Source organism: Podarcis melisellensis (genome assembly GCF_964234715.1).
Source record: "Podarcis melisellensis genome assembly, chromosome: 17".
NCBI classification, from domain to species: domain Eukaryota; kingdom Metazoa; phylum Chordata; class Lepidosauria; order Squamata; family Lacertidae; genus Podarcis; species Podarcis melisellensis.
Window position 1 is genome coordinate 37,198,467 of NC_138534.1, and position 19,953 is coordinate 37,218,419.

Genomic DNA, 19,953 nt, shown 5'->3' on the forward strand with positions numbered 1-19,953 from the left:
CAACTTACAGATTTGAAAATAAGGGACCAGCAGCCTCAAAAATAAGGGATCAGCAGCCAAAATAAGGGATTTTGGCTTAGTTTATACAGAAATCTGGCACTGATGGAGCCAGGCTGCTTTGGCTGCCACTGACTGTGTTTTGCAGGGGGTTGGACTAGATGATCCTAAGGGTCTACAACTCCCACCCAAGAAGAGCGGCAGACAAAACGGATGAACCACGTCGAGATGGCAAAGCTTCCAGGCAGAATTAGAAACCAGGAAGAGGACCTCTTTCATAAAGAATGGGGAAAGTTTATAATTTATTGGAAAAGCTATTGCAAAGAGTTACATAAAATTGGTAGGATTGACAGAAAACTTGTAAAAATTTGAACTATGGATGGACAAATGATTTATAAAAATAGAGTTATGAAAGGGACGCAGAGGGGGAAATCACTACATTAAGATGCTGCGCTGGTTGGAGGGGATGCTATCATCTAGTCCAACCCCCTGCAAAACACAGATGGCAGCCAAAGCAGCATGGCTCCATCAGTGCCGGATTTCTGTATAAACTAAGCCAAAATCTCTTATTTTGGCTGCTGGTCCCTTATTTTCCAATCTGTGACAGCTATGGTGCAAAGCAGTCCCACCCTTAGGGCGGTTTGCCAGGTACGCGTTTTATTATGCATTTTGTGTTCTCATATTGCATTCTCTCTCCCGCCCCCTGTTGTGAGCCATAGCCTGCAGCTTTACCCTCGAGTAAGCCCCATGATCGGACTCGCCTTTGCTTTGGGGAGAAGGCAACTTCCCGCGCCTCTCTTTCGCGGAAGAGAAAAAAAGCAGGAAGTAAAGCAAATAGGAGCGACCATGTGCCGTAGGAAAAAGGGGTGGATGGGGGGGCTTCGTTGCAACTTGGGAAGAAAACTGCAGCAGGCTGCGTCTCTAGGGATCGTCCACCCCGTCGCTGGGACCTAGGATCCCAGATCCAAAGCCGGAACTTTGAATTTGGGCAGCGTAAAAGTGACAGCCGGGAGAGAGGAGATGCAGCGCCTCCCCGTCCCTTGCGCGAGGCATGGAGTACGCCGCTGAGTTCTTTGGAAACATACGATGGAAGGGCGCAAAAGTCTTTGTTTCCTTTGGGTGCTAATTTCTCCGGGTCGGATGAGATCCTGCAGGGCGTGGAGCCTCGCCATACTACTGGGTCTCACAGTGCAAGTAGCCTTTGGGGCTTTCCTGATAAATGTGGACGTCTCACAGACCGAGAGGGAATTGAAGCACTTTTGGAAAAGCACAGGATATTGGTAAGACAGGAGCTATATTTGTTGTTTAGTCGTTTAGTCGTGTCCGACTCTTCGTGACCCCATGGACCAGAGCACGCCAGGCACTCCTGTCTTCCACTGCCTCCCGCAGTTTGGTCAAACTCATGCTGGTAGCTTCGAGAACACTATCCAACCATCTCGTCCTCTGTCGTCCCCTTCTCCTTGTGCCCTCCATCTTTCCCAACATCAGGGTCTTTCCCAGGGAGTCTTCTCTTCTCACGAGGTGGCCAAAGTACTGGAGTCTCAGCTTCATGATCTGTCCTTCCAGTGAGCACTCAGGGCTGATTTCCTTAGGAATGGAGAGGTTTGATCTTCTTGCAGTCCATGGGACTCTCAAGAGTCTCCTCCAGCACCAGAATTCAAAAGCATCAATTCTTTGGCGATCAGTCTTCTTTATGGTCCAGCTCTCACTTCCATACATCAATACTGGGATAACCACAGCTTTAACTATACAGACCTTTGTTGGCAAGGCGATGTCTCTGCTTTTTAAGATGCTGTCTAGGAGCTATATTTACTAACGATCTAAAGAAGTCCACTTTATGCAGGGCACAAGCAGTATGCAGCACGTGGGTTTGTTTTGCTCTTGCAAATTTATTTGCTGCAACCTGTGCCCTGTTTTTCCTCCCTTAACAGCTCAAGGCAACGCAACACGGTTCCTCCCCCTTTATTTTATCCTCCCAACATCCCTGTGAGGTAGGTTAGGTTGAGAGATGGTGACTGTCCCAGGGAGGTTCCTGACCAAGTGGGATTTGAACCCTGATTACTACCTGCTGTCCTAGCCCAACAGTCTTAATCGCTGCATCACTCGTTTTCACGTTCATCATTTCCCCGAGTGATACAGCGTTTCATCTTCTTAGAAGTCAGAGAGCATTGGAGATTAGCACTATATATCTCTGCGTGTTTTTAAACAAGCACAGGGCATTAGGGAGCAGCAGACCAGTCTCGGCTCACCAAAAAGCAAACATTGTGCTTGCATACACCCCTTGCAAAACTCAGATTCTAGGTGACAATAGTATATTGCAGAGCTTTCCAAACCGTGTGTTGCGACACATTAGTGTGTCGGCTGCAGGGTGTAGGTGTGTCATGTGAACGCTCTCCGCGCTCCTCCTGGGGCTGGAAAGGGCTTAGTTTAAACTCCAGTTTACTAGTAAAACTGAATTTAAAGTAAAGGTAAAGGGACCCCTGACCATTAGGTCCAGTCGTGACCGACTCTGGGGTTGTGGCGCTCATCTCGCTTTATTGGCCAAGGGAGTACAGCTTCCGAGTCATGTGGCCAGCATGACTAAGCCGCTTCTGGCGAACCAGAGCAGCGCACAGAAACGCCGTTTACCTTCCCGCCATAGTGGTACCTATTTATCTACTTGCACTTTGACGTGCTTTTGAACTGCTAGATTGGCAGGAGCAGGGATCGAGCAACGGGAGCTCACCCCGTCATGGGGATTCAAACCGCCGACCATCTGATCAGCAAGTCCTAGGCTCTGTGGCTTAACCCACAGCGCTCCAAACACAGCCATCCCCTCCCCCCATTGCAACCCTCACTTGCAACATAGAGATAATACTGACCCACCTAGCAGGAGTGTTGGAAGGATTGCTGAAATAATATATGTGAAGGCATCAATAAACATTAATAAAGCTTTACAATTTCTTTTGGCCTCTAATCTTTCTAATATGTCAATTATATTCCTAATATTATCTTCCATATGTCTCCCAGGCAGAAATCCTGCCTGGTCTTTATGTATATATTCTATTAAGGCCTTTTTCAATCTATTAGCCAAAATATTTGCAAATATTTTATAGTCAACATTAAGTAATGAGATTGGTCTATAATTCTTAACATCCGATCTATCCTGCTCTGGTTTCGGTATCACATTTATTTATGCATCTTTCCAGGTTTCAGGTGGTTTCTCCCCTATTAATATCTTATTACATACATCTGCCAGCGGATGGATTAACCAATCTTTCAAAGTTTTATAATATTTGCCAGACAAACCATCTGGTCCTGGGGCTTTGCCTAATTGCATTTGGTTTATTGCTGTCTCAACTTCCTGTCTTGTAACCGTGTCATTGTGTAAGGATCTTTTATCTCTGGGAATTTTCTGCACTTCATTTACCTTAAGAAGCTGCTCAATTTTGTCCATATCTTCTTTACCTCTTTTATACAGTTGTTTGAAATATTTCTGAAAGCATTTCCTTATATCTGCAGGGTTTTCCACAGATTTTCCATCAGATACAATATTTGTAATAGTATTTTGTTTCTGCCTCTTTTTTTAATTGCCAGGCCAACAATTTTCCACACTTATTTGCAGATTCAAAATTTCTCTCTTTCATTAATTTTATTTTCCATTCTATTTCTTGATTTATAATTGGAGAAAATTGAGTCTGCAAAGCTTTAATTTCTTTTTGTATTTGTTGGCTTTTTGGCTTTGATATTAAACTCTTTTCTTTCTCCTTTATTCTAATTAATATTACTTTCCTCATCTTTTCAGTCCTCCTCTGCCACACAGCAAAGCAGATTTATTTGATCTCAGTAAAGACCAAATAATTAACCTGGCTTATATTTCTTCTGTGCCACACAATGGCATCGAGCAAATTCGAATCCACTGGCTCCTGGAACTTATTCAAGTCAGGTAAGTTAAATTCTGTCTTTCTTTCTTGCCAAAGTTGTTGAGCTTTTTGGGCAAAATCGCCAGGGAAAAAAAAAAGCCGTTTCTGAGCTGTTTTTATGGAAAGACAACACTCCTAACATGAGCTACCGTACGTCCGGATTTTCCCAGAATTCCCCCACCCAAAAAAATTCTGTCCAGACACTGCTGCCGACTGCAGTATTCCAGATATGTATGGCAACCCTACTATAGTCTTAGTTAAACTGGACTGACCTGGTAAATTGCGTGAAGAGGAGATGGTGGAACTATTCCATCTTTGGAGGGAGCGCTTAGGTGGAAGGGTATTTTAAAAAGGATTTAACTTTAACCCTTCAAATAAATCCACAGAAGGTACCAGTCTGCCTGGCTGGACACAAATGGGATGGGATTTCCATTTTTTAAGGGTTGTAAATGGTGTGCCTTGGGAGCTTATCAATATAAAAACGAGTAGTTTCCACGAGGCTTCATTGGTTCTCTGCATGAACTTCAAGGCTTTTCACGTGCCTTAGAATTGTATGCAACACACAAGGCCTCTGTGGCAGAAAACCATAAGCATTTTTGAAAGTAAGGTTTATTCTGATAGAAACTTGACCATGTGCTGTCTGTTAGAGACCTCTTCTAACCATAGCTGTCAACCGCCCCTTATTTGGCGGGAAAGTCCCTTATCCCAGCGCCGTGTCCTGCTGCTGTCCCTTATTGATGATGTCCCTTAAATTTCCCGGGTTTCAAAGGAAGCAGCTCCTCTCCCTCCCTCCCTGCCGGCCAGGGAGGAGGGAGGCTCCAACTATGTTGCTTGGCTGCGTTGCTCACCCAATAAGGAGTCTAAGAATGACTGGGGGGTGGAGCTTGCATGCCTTGTGCTGATCAAATTGGCCGTGTTGCCTGGGGACTCGCCTTTGCTCAGCGCTTCCCAGCGGAGAGGTGACGGTGGTTTTCCTTGCTGCATCCCCTTTGCCGGGTTGCTGCGCTGTGGGAACCACCGCTTGAGGCTTCGTTTGGCTGCTGGCTGGGCTTTCTGCCTTTGGCTCGGAGGGGCTCAGAAGTTGAATATACCTGTGCCTGGAAAATCCCTTATTTTGGCTGCTGATCCCTTATTTTCGAGGCTGCTGGTCCCTTATTTTCAAATCTGTAAGTTTATAGCTATGCTTTTAACGGTATTGAAAAAATACAGAATCATTTTGTTTTTCAATGGTATCAAAGATACTTTGTTTTCAATGATATTCATGCATTGTATGGCATGACAAAGAATGATTATCGCTTTCTTGAGCATGGCTCCCATTCATATGGGATTCATATGGGATGCAATCCAGCTATGCAACTTCTTGCTCAGTTCCACCCTACATTCTGGAAGAATGTAATCTCTTCATAGCATTCAAGAACATAACATGACAACAATACTCTTAAATGTTTTATGTTTTTTGCCAAAGTGTACTATTTTGTTATTGTGGTAAGTCCATCTGAAGGTCAGTTGCTGCCAAGAATACAATACATTATATATTTTTAAAAAATATTAAAAGCACATAGCAGCAGCAGCTTGCTTAGAAAATAACTCCACATCAAGAAATGAACTTGCATATATATGGGAGGCAACCGTTTACTATGCAATGAGCGAAACAAAACCTTTTCACTGTTAATTTTTGCCGAGTTCTAAGTAATATTATGATTTGAAAAAGTTATCCAGTTTAATGTGTATTTAAATAGCTTTGACAATACTCTGATTCCAGATTAATTTAGTAATGTTGGTAACACTGTGATAAATCATTATGTATGTTACGGAATAGTTTCCAGGGCTTAAACTGGTTATATAGAGAGTGGGCTGCTTATTTTGGAGGGTTAAATAGAGGGGATTTAGAAGACAAAATATAAGAAATAGCCGAGTTAGTACACTGCAAACTGAAATGTGCTGACCTTACATGTTTTAAGAGGCTGTACTACAGATTACCTGGTGGTGGTTTTGTTGCACACTTGAGTGTTCCTGCAAGTTAAAATAACAACAGCATTCTTCACATGCCCTACTCTGAGGTATGCTGGTTGACTAAGCTAGAACCATTGAATTGTATTCAGCATCGTGCTAAGTAAATAGTTCCATCAGCGCAAGGCTTTCTCATTGTACAATAGAACTTTCCCTCTTCTCCTCCCCTCATACGCCCCCTAAATCTGTTCTAGGGGTTCCCCAAACCCTCCAAAGTAGGAGGAGTCATTGACAGGCACTGCTAAATCCCCAAGAAGGCTTTTCAGTGGTTTGTTTAAGGCCGGCAGAACCGAGAGAAGAGCACAAATTTACAGATTATTCAGACTCCACAAAGTATGGCTGGCCTGGGTAGCTCCCACCTGCTTCTCCCAACTTCCAAGAGCAGGATATACTGTATTTTTCTGTGTATAAGACGACCCCCCCTTTTAAACCCAAAATTAAGAAATTAAGTTGTTTAGCTTTTTTGGGGGGTGGGGGACGTCACTTCCAATCTGAAACTATACCTGACCCTGCTTAGCTTTGCAAATTTGCTAGCAGTTGTACTGCTGTACCACCAGGAGGTAGGAGGCAAAGCTCTGCTTCTTAATCTGAAATATGTGAGAATAGGCTGCACTAGCTCGGGATTGAGGAGAAGGCACTTTGCATGTGCCTGGAGGCACACTTTTTAATTATTACATCACATATTTCAGACCTCAGTCCTGGTATTCAAAACAAATTCCAGAGTAAGGTAAAGGTAAAGGGACCCCTGACCATTAGGTCCACTTGTGACCGTCTCTGGGGTTGCATCTCGCTTTATTGGCCAAGGGAGCTGGCGTACAGCTTCCAGGTCATGTGGCCAGCATGACTAAGCCACTTCTGGCGAACCAGAGCAGCGCACAGAAATGCTGTTTACCTTCCCGCCGGAGCGGTGCCTGTTTATCTACTTGCATTTTAACGTGCTTTTGAACTGCTAGGTGGGCAGGAGCAGGGACCGAACAATGGGAGCTCACCCCGTTGCGGGGATTCGAACTGCCGACCTTCTGATTGGCATGTCCTTGGCTCTGTGGTTTAGACCACAACACCACCCGTGCTGGTTTCTTAGAAGCTCCAAATAGTCTGAGGCACCGACAGATCTGATTTATATCTACTGAGCTAGATTACCTTCCACCTCCCCATATCATTCTAACCCTAACCCTCCCCTTCATCCATAGGCATACATAGAAGAGTGAGATGGGAGGGCGAGACCATTATCTTTATCAGTGCTGGTCCATGCTAGTTCAGTACTGCTGCACTGGTAAAATCAAGTGTGTAGTTTGTTCAGTTTCCATTACCTTATGTGTACATGGCCCAGTGGGGGATGAGCACTATTTGGATTGTGTCTCTCTGATTCCAGAGTATCTTGGGCCATCTCTGAAAATGCCACATGTTTAAAATGTGCATCTTGGCAGCCTTCTGCATCTCAGTGAGCAAAGAGAGCCCAGTGAAGCTATGATCTGTGGCAGAGGTTTTCAACCTTTTTGAGTCCATGGCTCCCTTGGCCAACTACATTCCTTCTTCGGCACCCTTGTGGGGCTCAGGAGCCCAGTTATATCACCCATTGCCTGCAGAGCCAGCAGCCTCTCACCCTTTTTAGAACACCCTTGTAGAGTGTTCCTTCAACCTCCTCCCCTCTCCTCTCCCCTCTCCTTGGGAGTCCTCTGGGCAGCCGCCGCTGCTGCCCCTGGTCTCTGAGCTGCCCCCACCCCTTGCCCCATAGAGAGGTGCCTACCAGAGGCATCATTCACCTGCGGGGCTCATAGCCAGGGCTGCTGCAATAAACAGCTGTTCAAGCCTTGGGGAGGTGAGAGGGCATCAGAGGAGGGAGGGAAGGAAAGAGAGACAGAGGCCAGTGTTGCCCGCAGCACCCCTGACCATCATTCAAGGCACCCCAGGGTGCCACGGCACACTGGTTGACAACCACTGATCTATGGCGTTATCTGTTTGATAACCCCCTCCCAGCAAGAAGTTTAATCAAGGATAGCTCTCAGAACAAAACAGCCTTGCAGTGAAATAAATGTAATCTTGAGGGACCACTATGTCTTGGGTCGGATATAACAATAAACAATGGCATGTCACTATGATTCTGAATCAAGGTTGGTTGCCAAACTAGGATCTGAAACCACACCTTGATCCTGTTTGTTTGCACTTGGAATGAACCGGTTTCCTGAGCTGGTACAGAACAGAAAATTGGTTTTGTAGATGACGGAAGAGAAGACCTTCCTGCAGCACGTTCCAGGCACACTAAACAATGGTGTAATGTTATGTCTGAACTGGCGCTATGTATGTTTCCTGACCTAGCTTTTAAGATTAAAATACATTGTGTTGCATTTGTAGTACTGGGTATCCGTAAAAGTGGAACACTTTGAAAGTGGTCCCATATTTCGCACTGAGCTTCAAGGAGGACTCCAGGTCTCGATGTGTTGAAGACCACAACCTATTTGCAGTGAATGCAGAAATCCTCAGCTGCCAGTGGAGGGCTGCAGACTATACAACTGAATCGTCCATTAAAACTTCCCTCTCTCTTGCAAATTGGACAGCACTGTGCACACTGTGAAACAGCAATTCGTGCTTGTCTTTGCTTGCGCTTCCCAAGTAGCCCCCTCTTTCCAGAGAAGCTATCACAGAGGGATTGCAGCAAGCTAGAAGGATGTTGATCTGCAGTTCCTGGTGGTCTTTCAGTGTGTCTTTTAAGGCACTAACACCAGCTGTGTCCAAAAACGGAATGGAAGAGCAGTCTATGACGACAGCCTGGAAGTCGCTGTGTTTATTAACCAAGCATGAAGTCGTATCTCCCTGTCCAAATCCCTTTTCAAGACTTTGTTGCCCTTTCCTCTTGGCTTTATTCCTTTTGGCCATTTCCACAGCAGGATCCAGCCCTGTCCTGTTGTGGAGGCACTTCAGGAAGAAATCCTTATTTGCATAATAAAGCGGGGCTTCGAACCGGAATATCTTGACCCTTGGCACAGGAAGGAGGTTTTTGTACTCCCCGTCATCTTCATAGAAGACAGTGCTCCCAATCTGCCCCAGCAAGGCAGCGCGAGGGCGCTGGGTGCGGCCGATGATGCACAGGATGGAGAAAACTGCCCCAACCAGGAGCCCCAATTCGGTGCTGATCAAGGCGGAGGAGAGCATGGTGACGCACCACACCAGGGCATCCGTTCGGTCCAGGCGGTAGCGCTGGGGGATGTCCCTGAATTTCCGAAGGGCTCCTCTCAGGCTGACGATGATGATGCATGCCAGAACGCACTTCTGCAAGTTGAAGAAGAGGGGCGCAAAAAAGAGCAGCACCAGCAACACTACCACAGCGCTCACGACACTGGACACCTGGGTCTGGCACCCGGTCGATGCTTTCACCAGGGTTTTCGCCAGCGCCGCGCTGGTGGCAAAGCAGTGGAAGAAAGCCGGGATGATATTGCAGAAGCCGATGGCAAACATTTCCTGGTTGGCCCTGACGGTGTAGGCATACTTCTTGGCAAACATTTCCGAGAGAGAAACGGTGAAGGCGAAGCCGACGATGGCGAGAGGGAAGGCGTCGAGGGCGACTCTCTGCATGAGGTGTAAACTGGGCACCTGGGGAGGGATAAATCCGGTGGGGATTTCGCCTGACACACTGGAGGCGTAGACTTCGTTCAGGCGCCCGTAGTGGGAAACCAAGGTTGCTGCCACAATCACCACCAGCTCCGTGGGAAGAGGGACCTTGAGCCTGTGCTTATACCTGTCTCCTAGTTCCTTGGCGGTCACCAGCACAGCGATGCAGATGGCGCTCGTGACCACATCGCAGAGGTTGGCCTGGGCGATGTTGCGGAAGATGTTGACCCAGGTGGTTATCAGGATCCCGTATCCCTGGGCACGGGGGATTTTCACCCCGATGAGATACTTCACTTGAGCTGTTAAAATGGTTACGGAAGCGCCGGTTGCGAACCCGTCTAGCACGGGCTCGGAAAGGTACATCGAGACGAAGCCTAAGCGGAAAATCCCCATCAGTACCTGCGAGGAAAAAACGAGAGAAAGTGTAAGACACAGCCGTGGCTTTGGTTAAGGACAGGAGGCTGCCCCTGCCCCCTTATTTAAGCACAAAACTAAAGACCAAGAAGGAGGGAAGGGGAGATCTATGGAGCTGAGAGAGAGTAAAAACCCAGCAGCAGTAGCAGAAGGGAGTGGAAAAAGAAGGAAGACAAGGAAGAATGAAGGAAAAATCCCTTCCAAGATGGCGTTCCCGCCTCTTCTCTTTTGCCATGCCTGGAGCAGCTAGCAATACAACCTGCAGTGGAGATGGCAGGAAACTGAACTGGAGGGGGTTGTCTCAGCCCCCAAGATGTATTCTCTGAAATATTTTACTTCCTGCCAGAGATGGGCAGAGACAACCCACACAGCATCTTATTTCATCCCTACATGAGAACGAGAACAAGTGTAAGGGGCAACAGTGGTTTTGGTTAATGGCAGGAGGCCGCCCCTATCTCTGGCATTTTTCATTTTATTCACCTCCCCTTGTCTGTCTTGTACAGAAAAAAAATGGAGTTCTGTAAGCAATATCTGCGGTGGCAAGCCTAGACCACCTCATTTTTTAGCGCAATTTTGCAGCTATACTAGTACGTGAGGGACAGGTTTGGGGAGTAAATCTCAAGAAAAAAATTCATACCCGCTGCCTTACGGGACATCAACTTTGGTCAATGGGTAGATCACTGCCAGTTTGCAGTCTCTTGGGAGTTGGACATGCCTGATGTATACAGTACACTGGCTTCAGCAAATTGAGCAGTTGAGACTGATGGTGGCTCCAAGGGTCAAGAAGGCAGTTTCTGCACGTGCTATAGAAGGAAGTGAGGGGCAGATGGGGCTCATCAACCTGGGAAGGTAGCCCATCTAGGAGAAGGAAAACAGATCCCAAACCTTTGTTGCCTTGTGGGTTATCTTTGGGAGAAGAAAAGTCTAAGGAGTATACCCTACACAACTATGGAATGGAGTCCCTAAAGGTTGAATGGGATATTGTACACCTCCTTTTGACAATTCCTGCAGCCAAACTAGTGCCCAACTTATTGCTCTTCTTTTCTTTGGACCCCATCAGTGAGGCTGAGAGGGGGGTCTTGTTGTCTGGGCAGCCCAGGGCCTCCATACACACTACCCGGGCTTGCATTCCAGGGATGCCACTTCAGTGCTGCTAACACAACAGTTTGACTTCACCCCTGGAGGCACACACCCTGTTGTGTTTCGAGACAGATGCCAACAACGACAAAGAAATACATGGGGCCATCTGCAGAGAAAGGACATGCTTTACCACTGGGCTACGACTCTTCCCCAAACGCGTTTTCCGGTTTTATGCTGTCTCCTTGAATTTTTTGTGCTTCTGGATTTTTACTGGCTTTGGATACTTGTCTAGTTTTAACTGTAGCCTGTGATGGTTGTTCTGATTTTGCCAGCCTCTTTGGGCAGGGTGATGCCGCTGGGGCATAGTTTGGAGGTGCCAGGAGGGCCATGGTCCTGGGTGCACAGTTTTTGTGGGGGTGCAAACCAGACACCCACAGCACAGCCTGAAGCTCCTGTCCATTCACCAAGGAGTGCATCGGCCAGTCAGGCTCCCCCCCTGTGTGGGTAGGCAGGTGGCTCAACATGGCCCCGCTTTGCTCTGGTGAAGGTTGGGTCACGTAGAGGGCTGGACTGGTGTCCCCTCACTGGGCACACATTCGGATCCCGCCTGCCCATCTGCCCCGGGCACCGATAACTGCTGCTACACCACTGGGGTGATGGAGGATTAAATAAACACACATACAATGGAACCTCTATTTGCGACCATAATCCGTTCCAGAGGTCCGTCCAGAGGTCGAAATGGGTCACTGGGAGAGGCGCCATTGTGCGCAGGCGGCGATTGCCCGCTTCTGCGCATGTGTCAACGGCAATTGCCACTCCTGCGCATGTGCAAACAGCAGCAAACCCGCCAGTTACTTCCAGGTTTGCCATGGTCGCGACTTGGAACAACCGTAAGAAGAGGCGGTGATAAGTACATACTGTAACTGGAACCTAAAGGGCAGGTGAAGACATTACCTGATAGATGCCAGCCATTAAGGTCACCGCTGTCGCTACCCCAATGGCATAGCAGTCTTTCCCACATTCGGTGCTCATCACGTCAAGGGTAACATTGTGAAGCGTAACATTCAAGGGGCCTTCCTGAGAGTCGTCGTCCAGGTCGAATCCTGCCAGCAACAGTTCTCTGTCCACCACCTGCCCGACCAGTAGGCTTAATAAGCTGAAGATGCCAACGGACACGTGTCGCGAGGTGCCCATGAGGAAGTAGATGATGTTGGCAAAGAAGGAGGTGTAAAGGCTATAAATGGGCTTCAGACCTGCCAGCAGGGAGTAGGCGATCGCTTGAGGGACTAAAATGATCCCGATGACCAGGCCAGACATGACGTCCCCCCAAACATATTCTTTGCAGTTGTATTTGGGAAGCCATTGCATCACAGGGAAGAAGTCCGTGGCTGCCTTTTTCATCCGTTTTGTGCTGCAGGAGCAGTTTTTTCTCAGTTGGCTTTTCAGCATGTCTGTCTTCCTCATCTTGACCGGAGTCTTTCTTTCCATGTAAAGCTGGAAAGGAGATCCGTTTTCCAGTCCGCCTGTCTCCATTTCCTTCTCCATTCTAGGTCTGTGTTAATCAGTTCCTGGGATGTAAACAGATTAACATTTGAATGGTCTGGTCGTGAAGCACATTTTCCGTTTCTCTTATCATACTGCAATCAAGCTAATGTATAGTTTCGCATGGAGATGATGTTTTTGGAAAAAGAAAATATTACTATTACTATATACTATTCCATCACAATGATTCTGGGCTATTTAAATTAATCATAGAGTCATAGAATCAGTGCTTTTTTCTTTTTTACGCATACCCCTAAACATTTTGTGCATCTAAGTTTGGCCTCATTGAGGGGCAGTATTTCAATATGAGTAGGAAAATGAGAGTACCCCTAAACATTGTTTTAGAAAAAAAGCACTGCATAGAGTTAGAAGGGACCATAAGAGTCATCTAGTCCAACCTCTTGCACTGCAGGAATGTTTTGCCCAACGCGGGGCTCAAACCCACAACCTTAAGATTTAAGAGTCTCATGCTCTACCGGCTATTTGCTTGCCTGGCCCTGCATATGCTGCTCCCTGTGGCTTTTCCTGTTGCATGCCTGCCCCGTCCTTTTGCCTGCTTGGCAAACGAGCCTTCTTCTGCTTTGGTAAGTCTCGAAACCTTATCCCAAGAGCACTCTGGAAAGGGGGAGCTGTTTAGGTCAGGGGTCTGCAACCTTGGACCACAAGTGGCCCACGGGGATTGTTTAACCGGCCCCCGAGCCGCCCCCGAACTGAGCCGCCCACTCGGCGAGTCCACGCTGTGCTAAACCGGCGCAGCACGGTGCAGGGACTCGCTTCCGTGGTGCCGAAAATCGCATGTGCGCGGACGCCAGAAATCATGTCTACGCAGATGCCGGAAATTGCGGGCGTGATCCAGCCGATGGAGGGATCTCCTCTGGAGTGAACCGGCCCAGGCGAGGTAAACCTTGCCAACCGCTGGTTTAGGTGCTGTATCATATGGCTACTCCTTCCCCCCTTTTTGTGTGCTGTGCTCAAATCATTACTAGTGAACAGTGTGTGGCATGAAGTGGGGGACTCAAACAGCTGCCATTAGGGGCACCTGGAGACTTTACCTGTGGGGCTGGGGCTGCCTCTGCTACGTGGTCTCATAGCATGAGGATATGATAGTGCTGTGTGTATTGGGGTCAGAGAAGTGTCCTTGTGAGTTCATTGCTTCTATCCTGCAGGGTGTGGGCTGCGCTGCTGCCACAGCAAGCATTATGCTATTTTTTTCTTGTGTTTTCCCCCACCCTCTCCTCCTGGGCTGTTGTGGCTCCTCCTGAGCCTCTTGGGCTTGCCTATCAGAAGGTCGGCAGTTCGAATCCCCGTGATGGGGTGAGCTCCAGTTGCTCTGTCCCAGCTCCTGCCAACCTAGCAGCCCGAAAGAACACCAGTGTGAGTAGATAAATAGGTACCACTCTGGCGGGAAGGTAAACTGCACTTCCGTGCGCTCTGGTTTCTGTCACGGTTTTCCGTTGCGCCAGAAGCGGTTTAGTTATGTTGGCCACATGACCCAGAAAGCTGTCTGTGGACAAACGCCGGCTCCCTCAGCCTGAAAGCGAGATGAGTGCCGCAACCCCGTAGTCACCTTTGACTGGACTTAACCGTCCAAGAGTCCTTTACCTTTTACCAGGTAAGTGCTGGCATCTCTTTCCTCACTATAATTTCTCTATCGGATTGCTCATTTAAACAAACAGCCCAGTTAAAACAGCAAATATATTTATTGCTGCAGCATATACAGAAGGTTCAGAAACAGATAGAAGATTATGGTTAGTGCTTAAAGCAGCACTGTACATTCTTTTCTATATTAAATGTCCAGTTGAAATAGGAAGTCTACCAGCAGGGGCTGCTAGAGGAAAATGAAACCAGCTTTAGGGCTTTATAGGTTCACCTCACAGTGCCTTTAAACAAGGAATCATGCTCATTTTTTTAACGATAAAGCATCTGTGCCTTGCTTTTTGTTACTAGAGATCTATATCTATTTGTATCAGCAGGTCTTTTTTTATAGGATGTCTCCCTCTCAATGAAGCTCCACCATTCAGGAGCCAATTTTTGTTCTTCAGATTCAGCTGCCAGCCCAGAAACTGCTTGCGACCCAGTCTTACAATTTCATTGCTCTGTGGGCTTGGCATGGGATATAGGGATATAGGGAAGCATCTGGAATTAGGAAAGATCCCCCCCAACTGCAACGAGACCCCAGCCCCATCTCATCCCATCATTTTTATACAGTCAAGTCCGAAATGTTGTTATATCTGGGACTGAGAACATTAGGTTGTCTCCAATGTTAGCCCTACTCAGAGTAGACCCGTTGAAATGAATGGCCGAGACTTAGTCCCTTAATTCCAGTGGGTCTACTCTGAGTAGGATTAGCACGGATTGCTACTGCATGATTGCCAAACTGGTGAAAGATCTAAGACAGTCACCTATCTATTGCTACTCTGGCTGGGAATTACTATTATCTTATGTATACCAGGCATGTCCAACTGATCAATAGTGATCCACTAGTCGATCGCGGGGCATTCCTGTTCGATTGCGTCATTCTGAGCGATCATTCAAAAACTTTGTGTCTTCCTCCCCCCAAAAATCTCGCAACGACTTTGGTCAATCCAATGGGTAGATAGATCACTGCCAGTTGCCGGGGTTTTTTTATAGTGGGAGTAGATCTCAGTCTCTTGGGAGTTGGACATGCCTGATGTATACAGTACACTGGCTCCAGCAAATTGAGCAGTTGAGACCGATGGTGGCTCCAAGGGTCAAGAAGGCAGTTTCTGCACCTGCTGTCGGGGGAAGTGAGGGGCAGGTGGGGCTCATCAACCTGGGAAGGTAGCCCATCTAGGAGAAGGAAAACCGATTCCTCAAACCTCCGTTGCCTTGTGGGATATCTTTGGGAGAAGAGAAGTCTAAGAACTAAACCCTACACAAATCTGGAGTGGAGTCTCTAAGACTGTTGGATGACACCTTGTATGCCTCCAACTCCTGCAACCAGGCTGGTGCCAAGTTTGACTAGACCCACAAAGGTGCCCTTCATTGTCGTTTGAGGAAAAGAGAGAGGGAGATTGATGCCAACAACAGTACACTGTGGGTGTCAAGATATATATGTCTATATTAAGTATCGTGTCTTAATGGATATATTTAGTTATCCCTCTGTAGTTGTGGTGGTTAGATGTAAGAGAGGTCTCTTCTTAAGGATTGTAAGGACTGTTCACATAATATTTTGAGAGGTGTCATTCTGAATAAACATTGTGCTGTCAGAGAGCAATATTTCAGTACAGAGGTACCTCGAGTTACATACACTTCAGGTTACAGACGCGTCAGGTTACAGACTCCGCTAACCCAGAAATAGTACCTCGGGTTAAGAACTTTGCTTCAGGATGAGAACAGAAATCGTGCTCCGGCGGCGCGGCGGCAGCAGGAGGCCCCATTAGCTAAAGTGGTGCTTCAGGTTAAGAACAGTTTCAGGTTAAGAATGGACCTCCGGAACGAATTAAGTACTTAACCCGAGGTACCACTGTAATTATGCAAATAAGCTTACTAGGAGGTAAGTCACATATAACTTTGTAGGTCACAGAACAGGGTAGTTAACAGGGAATATTATACACACAAACACACACACACATTTTAGCTATTAGCAGCTCTCCCATAATGCATCAAAGCTTAAGGGGAATATTATTTCAGTAAAGCAGAGGTTTCAACTTGAGACTCTGAGCAAGACTATGGTTGTTATAGGTTAAAGAACACTGCTTTTATAGCGTTTTGTTGAAATTTCCGCTTCAAACAACCCGTCTTTTACTTTGTTTAGCCATAAATGATGTTTATTGCTTTCTGTGAGATGGTACAGCACTGCTTAATGATTTTCTTGGAAGCAGAAATGTACCCAAGTAAACTAGTTAAAGAATCAGGGCAATTAAAAAACACACCAAGAAGTTCCCTTGACCTGACCTGCTCCCTCTTCGTCCTATTTTTGTGTGCTGAATGTTAACTACCAAGTCAAATGTCAGGAAACTGGTAACATGTAACAGCATTCCAGCTGGCAGAAAATTATTTAAAAGGAAGCCGCTTAGAAGGCTGCAACTTTCAGGTAAGGCTTAGAATACTAATAGTGTTAGGATAACATATCAGTCTTTAAAGAAAAAGTATCATCTTAATGAAACGGACGCGGGTGGCGTTGGGGGTTAAACCACAGAGCCTAGGACTTGCCAATCAGAAGGTCGGCGGTTCGAATCCCCGTGACGGGGTGAGCTCCCGTTCCTCGGTCCCTGCTCCTGCCACCTAGCAGTTCGAAAGCACGTCAAAGTGCAAGTAGATAAATAGGTACCACTCTGGCGGGAAGGTAAACGGCGTTTCCATGGGCTGCTCTGGTTCGCCAGAAGCGGCTTTAGCCATGCTGGCCACATGACCTGGAAGCTGTACGCCGGCTCCCTCAGCCTATAGAGCGAGATGAGCGCCGCAACCCCAGAGTGGGCCACGACTGGACATAATGGTCGGGGGTCCCTTTACCTTTACCTATCATCTTAATACTACGATCTTTATAGCCCCAAGGTGGTGCCAGACATTTTGCTCTGCTTTCCTTTGGACCCATCAGTGAGGCCAAGAGGGGGGTCTTGTCGTCTGGGTAGCCCAGGACCTCCAGACACACTGCCCAGGCTTGCGCCCCAGGGAGGTCACTTTGGTGCTGTTAACCCTGGGGTTTGACCTCACCCCCGGAGGCACACTCCATTGTCTCTCGAGATAGACCGGTGCCAACAGCATTACCCCATATATGCCGACCCAACCGCTTCGATCAGAACTGGTGCTGTTACAGGTGCCATATAATATCCATTATGCACTTGTAAGAGATCAATCTCTTTGGAACTCCCTGCCTCATGAAGTCAGGGAGGTGCTTTTCCTGCATTCTTTTCAGTGCATGCTAGGCTTGTTTAAGCAAGGCTATCCAGACATGTGGGGACGCAGGTGGCGCTGGTGGGTTAAACCACAGAGCCTAGGACTTGCTGATCAGCTGGTCGGCAGTTCAAATCCCCGCGATGGGGTGAGCTCCCGTTGCTCAGTCCCTGCTCCTGCCAACCTAGCAGTTCGAAAGCACGTCAAAGTGCAAGTAGATAAATAGGTACCGCTCCGGCGGGAAGGTAAATGGCGTTTCCGTGCGCTGCTCTGGTTTGCCAGAAGTGGCTTAGTCATGCTGGCCACATGACCTGGAAGCTGTACGCCGGCTCCCTCGGCCAATAAAACGAGATGAGCGCTGCAACCCCAGAGTCGTCCATGACTGGACCTAATAGTCAGGGGTCCTTTTACCTTTTATCCAAACATGTAAAATATTGACATGTGTTTTAATCTGGTTTTTAGCTTATTGTTAATTTTTGGGGGTGGGTGGGTAGATGATTTAAATACAGTGGTACCTTGGGTTACAGACGCTTCAGGTTACAGACTCCGCTTACCCAGAAATAGTACCTTGAGTTAAGAACTTTGCTTCAGGATGAGAACAGAAATTGTGCTCCATCTGCAGCAGGAGCTCCCATTAGCTTAAGTGGTGCTTCAGGGTAAGAACAGTTTCAGGTTAAGAACAGACCTCTGGAATGAATTAAGTTCTTAACCCGAGGTACCACTGTAGCTTTTACTTTTTTTACTGATAATTTTATTTTTTTTACTCTTTTTGTAAACCGCTTTGAGGTTTTATTATAATCCAGCGGCATATATAGCTTGTGAAATAAATAATAACGTAAAATAATGAAAAATGGAACAAAGCACACATTTATACAGTCATACCTCTTGTTACATTTGCTTCAGGTTAAATCTTTTCAGGTTGTGTCTCACAGCAACCCGGAAGTACTGGAAAGGGTCACTTCCGTGTTTCGCTGCTCACACATGCGCAGACACTCAAAATGACGTCACGCGCATGCGCAGAAGCGGCGAATCGTGACACGGGCGTTCTGCTCATGTTGCGAATGGGCCTCCGGAACAGATCCTGTTCGCAACCAGAGGTACCACTGTAGTGTCTTGTTTGACCATTTTCTCATCACAGACCTTCAGTTGCCACCTTGGGCTGACTCAGTCTGATGTTGTCCTAGGCACAAAATGAACCCATTGAAAGGAAATAAGGCATAAAGCTTTAGAGTGTGAGCGGTGAGCTAGGAAGTAGCCGGGAAAGTTTCTCAACTCATCAATGAGCGCACTAGTGCTTCAGGCAACCTGTTCTCCCCACCTCAGTTTCCACAACTGCTATGTGGGGATAATATTAATTTAGAACATTTTTTAACCTGACTTTTCAGAAGCTCAGGGCAGCTTACGATTGTTAAAAGCAGAATGAAAACATACACGCATCATGCTAATAATTATGATGCCATTTCAAATGTCCCTTGGCCTCCAAGCAGACAAATAAATAAATAATTCCAGCAGATCTCCACTCAATAAATCAGCTTAACACAATCACCTAAAGGCTTGCGGGCAGATACTTCTTGCAGGAGGTAATCCCATGGTCATGAGGCCACGACTGAACAGGCCGCCCTCCTTGCTGCAAATGACTGCACCTTCGAAGCTGAGGGAACAGAGAGAAGGGCCCTTAAAAATGTTTTCATTGAACCATATAACCATATAACGTTACAAGGTTATTGCCATCCGGGATTGCCGAGGTCCACATCTGTGGGGAGTCGATCTTTCAATGGGTTGTATCCAAAGTAGCGCTTGGATTTCCGCTTGCTCAATGGACTGTCCCCTCTCCTTCCTCTCCCTGCGTTCCCCCTAGATCTGTTCTAGGGGTTCCCGCATCCCTCCAGAGCAGATTTAGGAAGGGGGTGTGGTGTGCACAGCGAGAGAGGGAGGGGAGTTCTGTTGCACAAGTATGAATCATTGGGCTAATAGTCTCCAGCTCCTTTTGGACTACAATTCCCATCATCCCTGACCACTGGTCTTGCTAGCTTGGGATGATGGGAGTTGTAGTCCAAAAACAGCTGGATACCCACCTTTGGGAAACACCATAAAGGAACAAGTGCATTGACTACTTCCTTATGTGTTGCCATTCCCTGACTATTAAGATTCAGCAGGCACCTTCCTTGTCTTCTAGACCTCTCCTAAACCTCTCATTTATCTCAGCAAGCCTATCCAGACATACAATTTAGTTTACATATACTTGTTTTTAAGTTTTACCGATTTTAGCTGTTTATTATTTGGCACTGACGCAAACCGCCGAGAGATTTTTTTTAAAAAAACCAAGCCACTTGCAAATTCTTCTAAAGAAGTTAAATACTTGGAACACCTAGAAAAAGTGCTGCATGAATGCCTACTGTCCTAACCAAAGCTGGTTTTCACGCGCCACAAAGAGAGTGCCGAAAGCATTTTGCAGAGAGGAAATGGCATGAGCAAGCACCTTGTGGAATTGAAATTAGTGGCACTATAAACAGTTCTCTCAAACAGGGGCAAGACTGGCTCTGAT

The 19,953-nt window shown here is 47.0% G+C and overlaps 2 protein-coding genes across 7 annotated transcripts in view; one reads left to right on the forward strand and one right to left on the reverse strand.

The window, feature by feature from the left end:
• The first annotated feature begins 613 nt into the window (after positions 1-613).
• Positions 614-19,953, forward strand: part of IDUA (alpha-L-iduronidase) — a 58,266-nt gene continuing 38,926 nt past the window's right edge. Inside the window, exons 1-2 of the mRNA XM_081894192.1 lie at positions 614-1,277; positions 3,782-3,922. Of these exons, the coding sequence (XP_081750318.1) occupies positions 1,084-1,277; positions 3,782-3,922 (335 nt within the window). The 5' untranslated portion in view covers positions 614-1,083. The remainder of the gene's footprint in view (positions 1,278-3,781; positions 3,923-19,953) is intronic.
• Positions 3,940-19,953, reverse strand: part of SLC26A1 (solute carrier family 26 member 1) — a 49,539-nt gene continuing 33,525 nt past the window's right edge. For 4 of the 6 annotated variants that reach the window (XM_081894161.1, XM_081894163.1, XM_081894165.1 and 1 more), the window contains 3 exons: positions 11,964-12,577; positions 4,460-9,914; positions 3,940-4,421 (listed from right to left, as the gene is read on the reverse strand). In XM_081894161.1, the coding sequence (XP_081750287.1) occupies positions 8,412-9,914; positions 11,964-12,554 (2,094 nt within the window). In that variant the 5' untranslated portion in view covers positions 12,555-12,577 and the 3' untranslated portion in view covers positions 3,940-4,421; positions 4,460-8,411. Of the gene's footprint in view, positions 4,422-4,459; positions 9,915-11,963; positions 12,578-18,954; positions 19,060-19,953 lie in introns of all 6 variants that reach the window. The other 2 variants (XM_081894162.1, XM_081894160.1) reach the window with 1 other exon arrangement.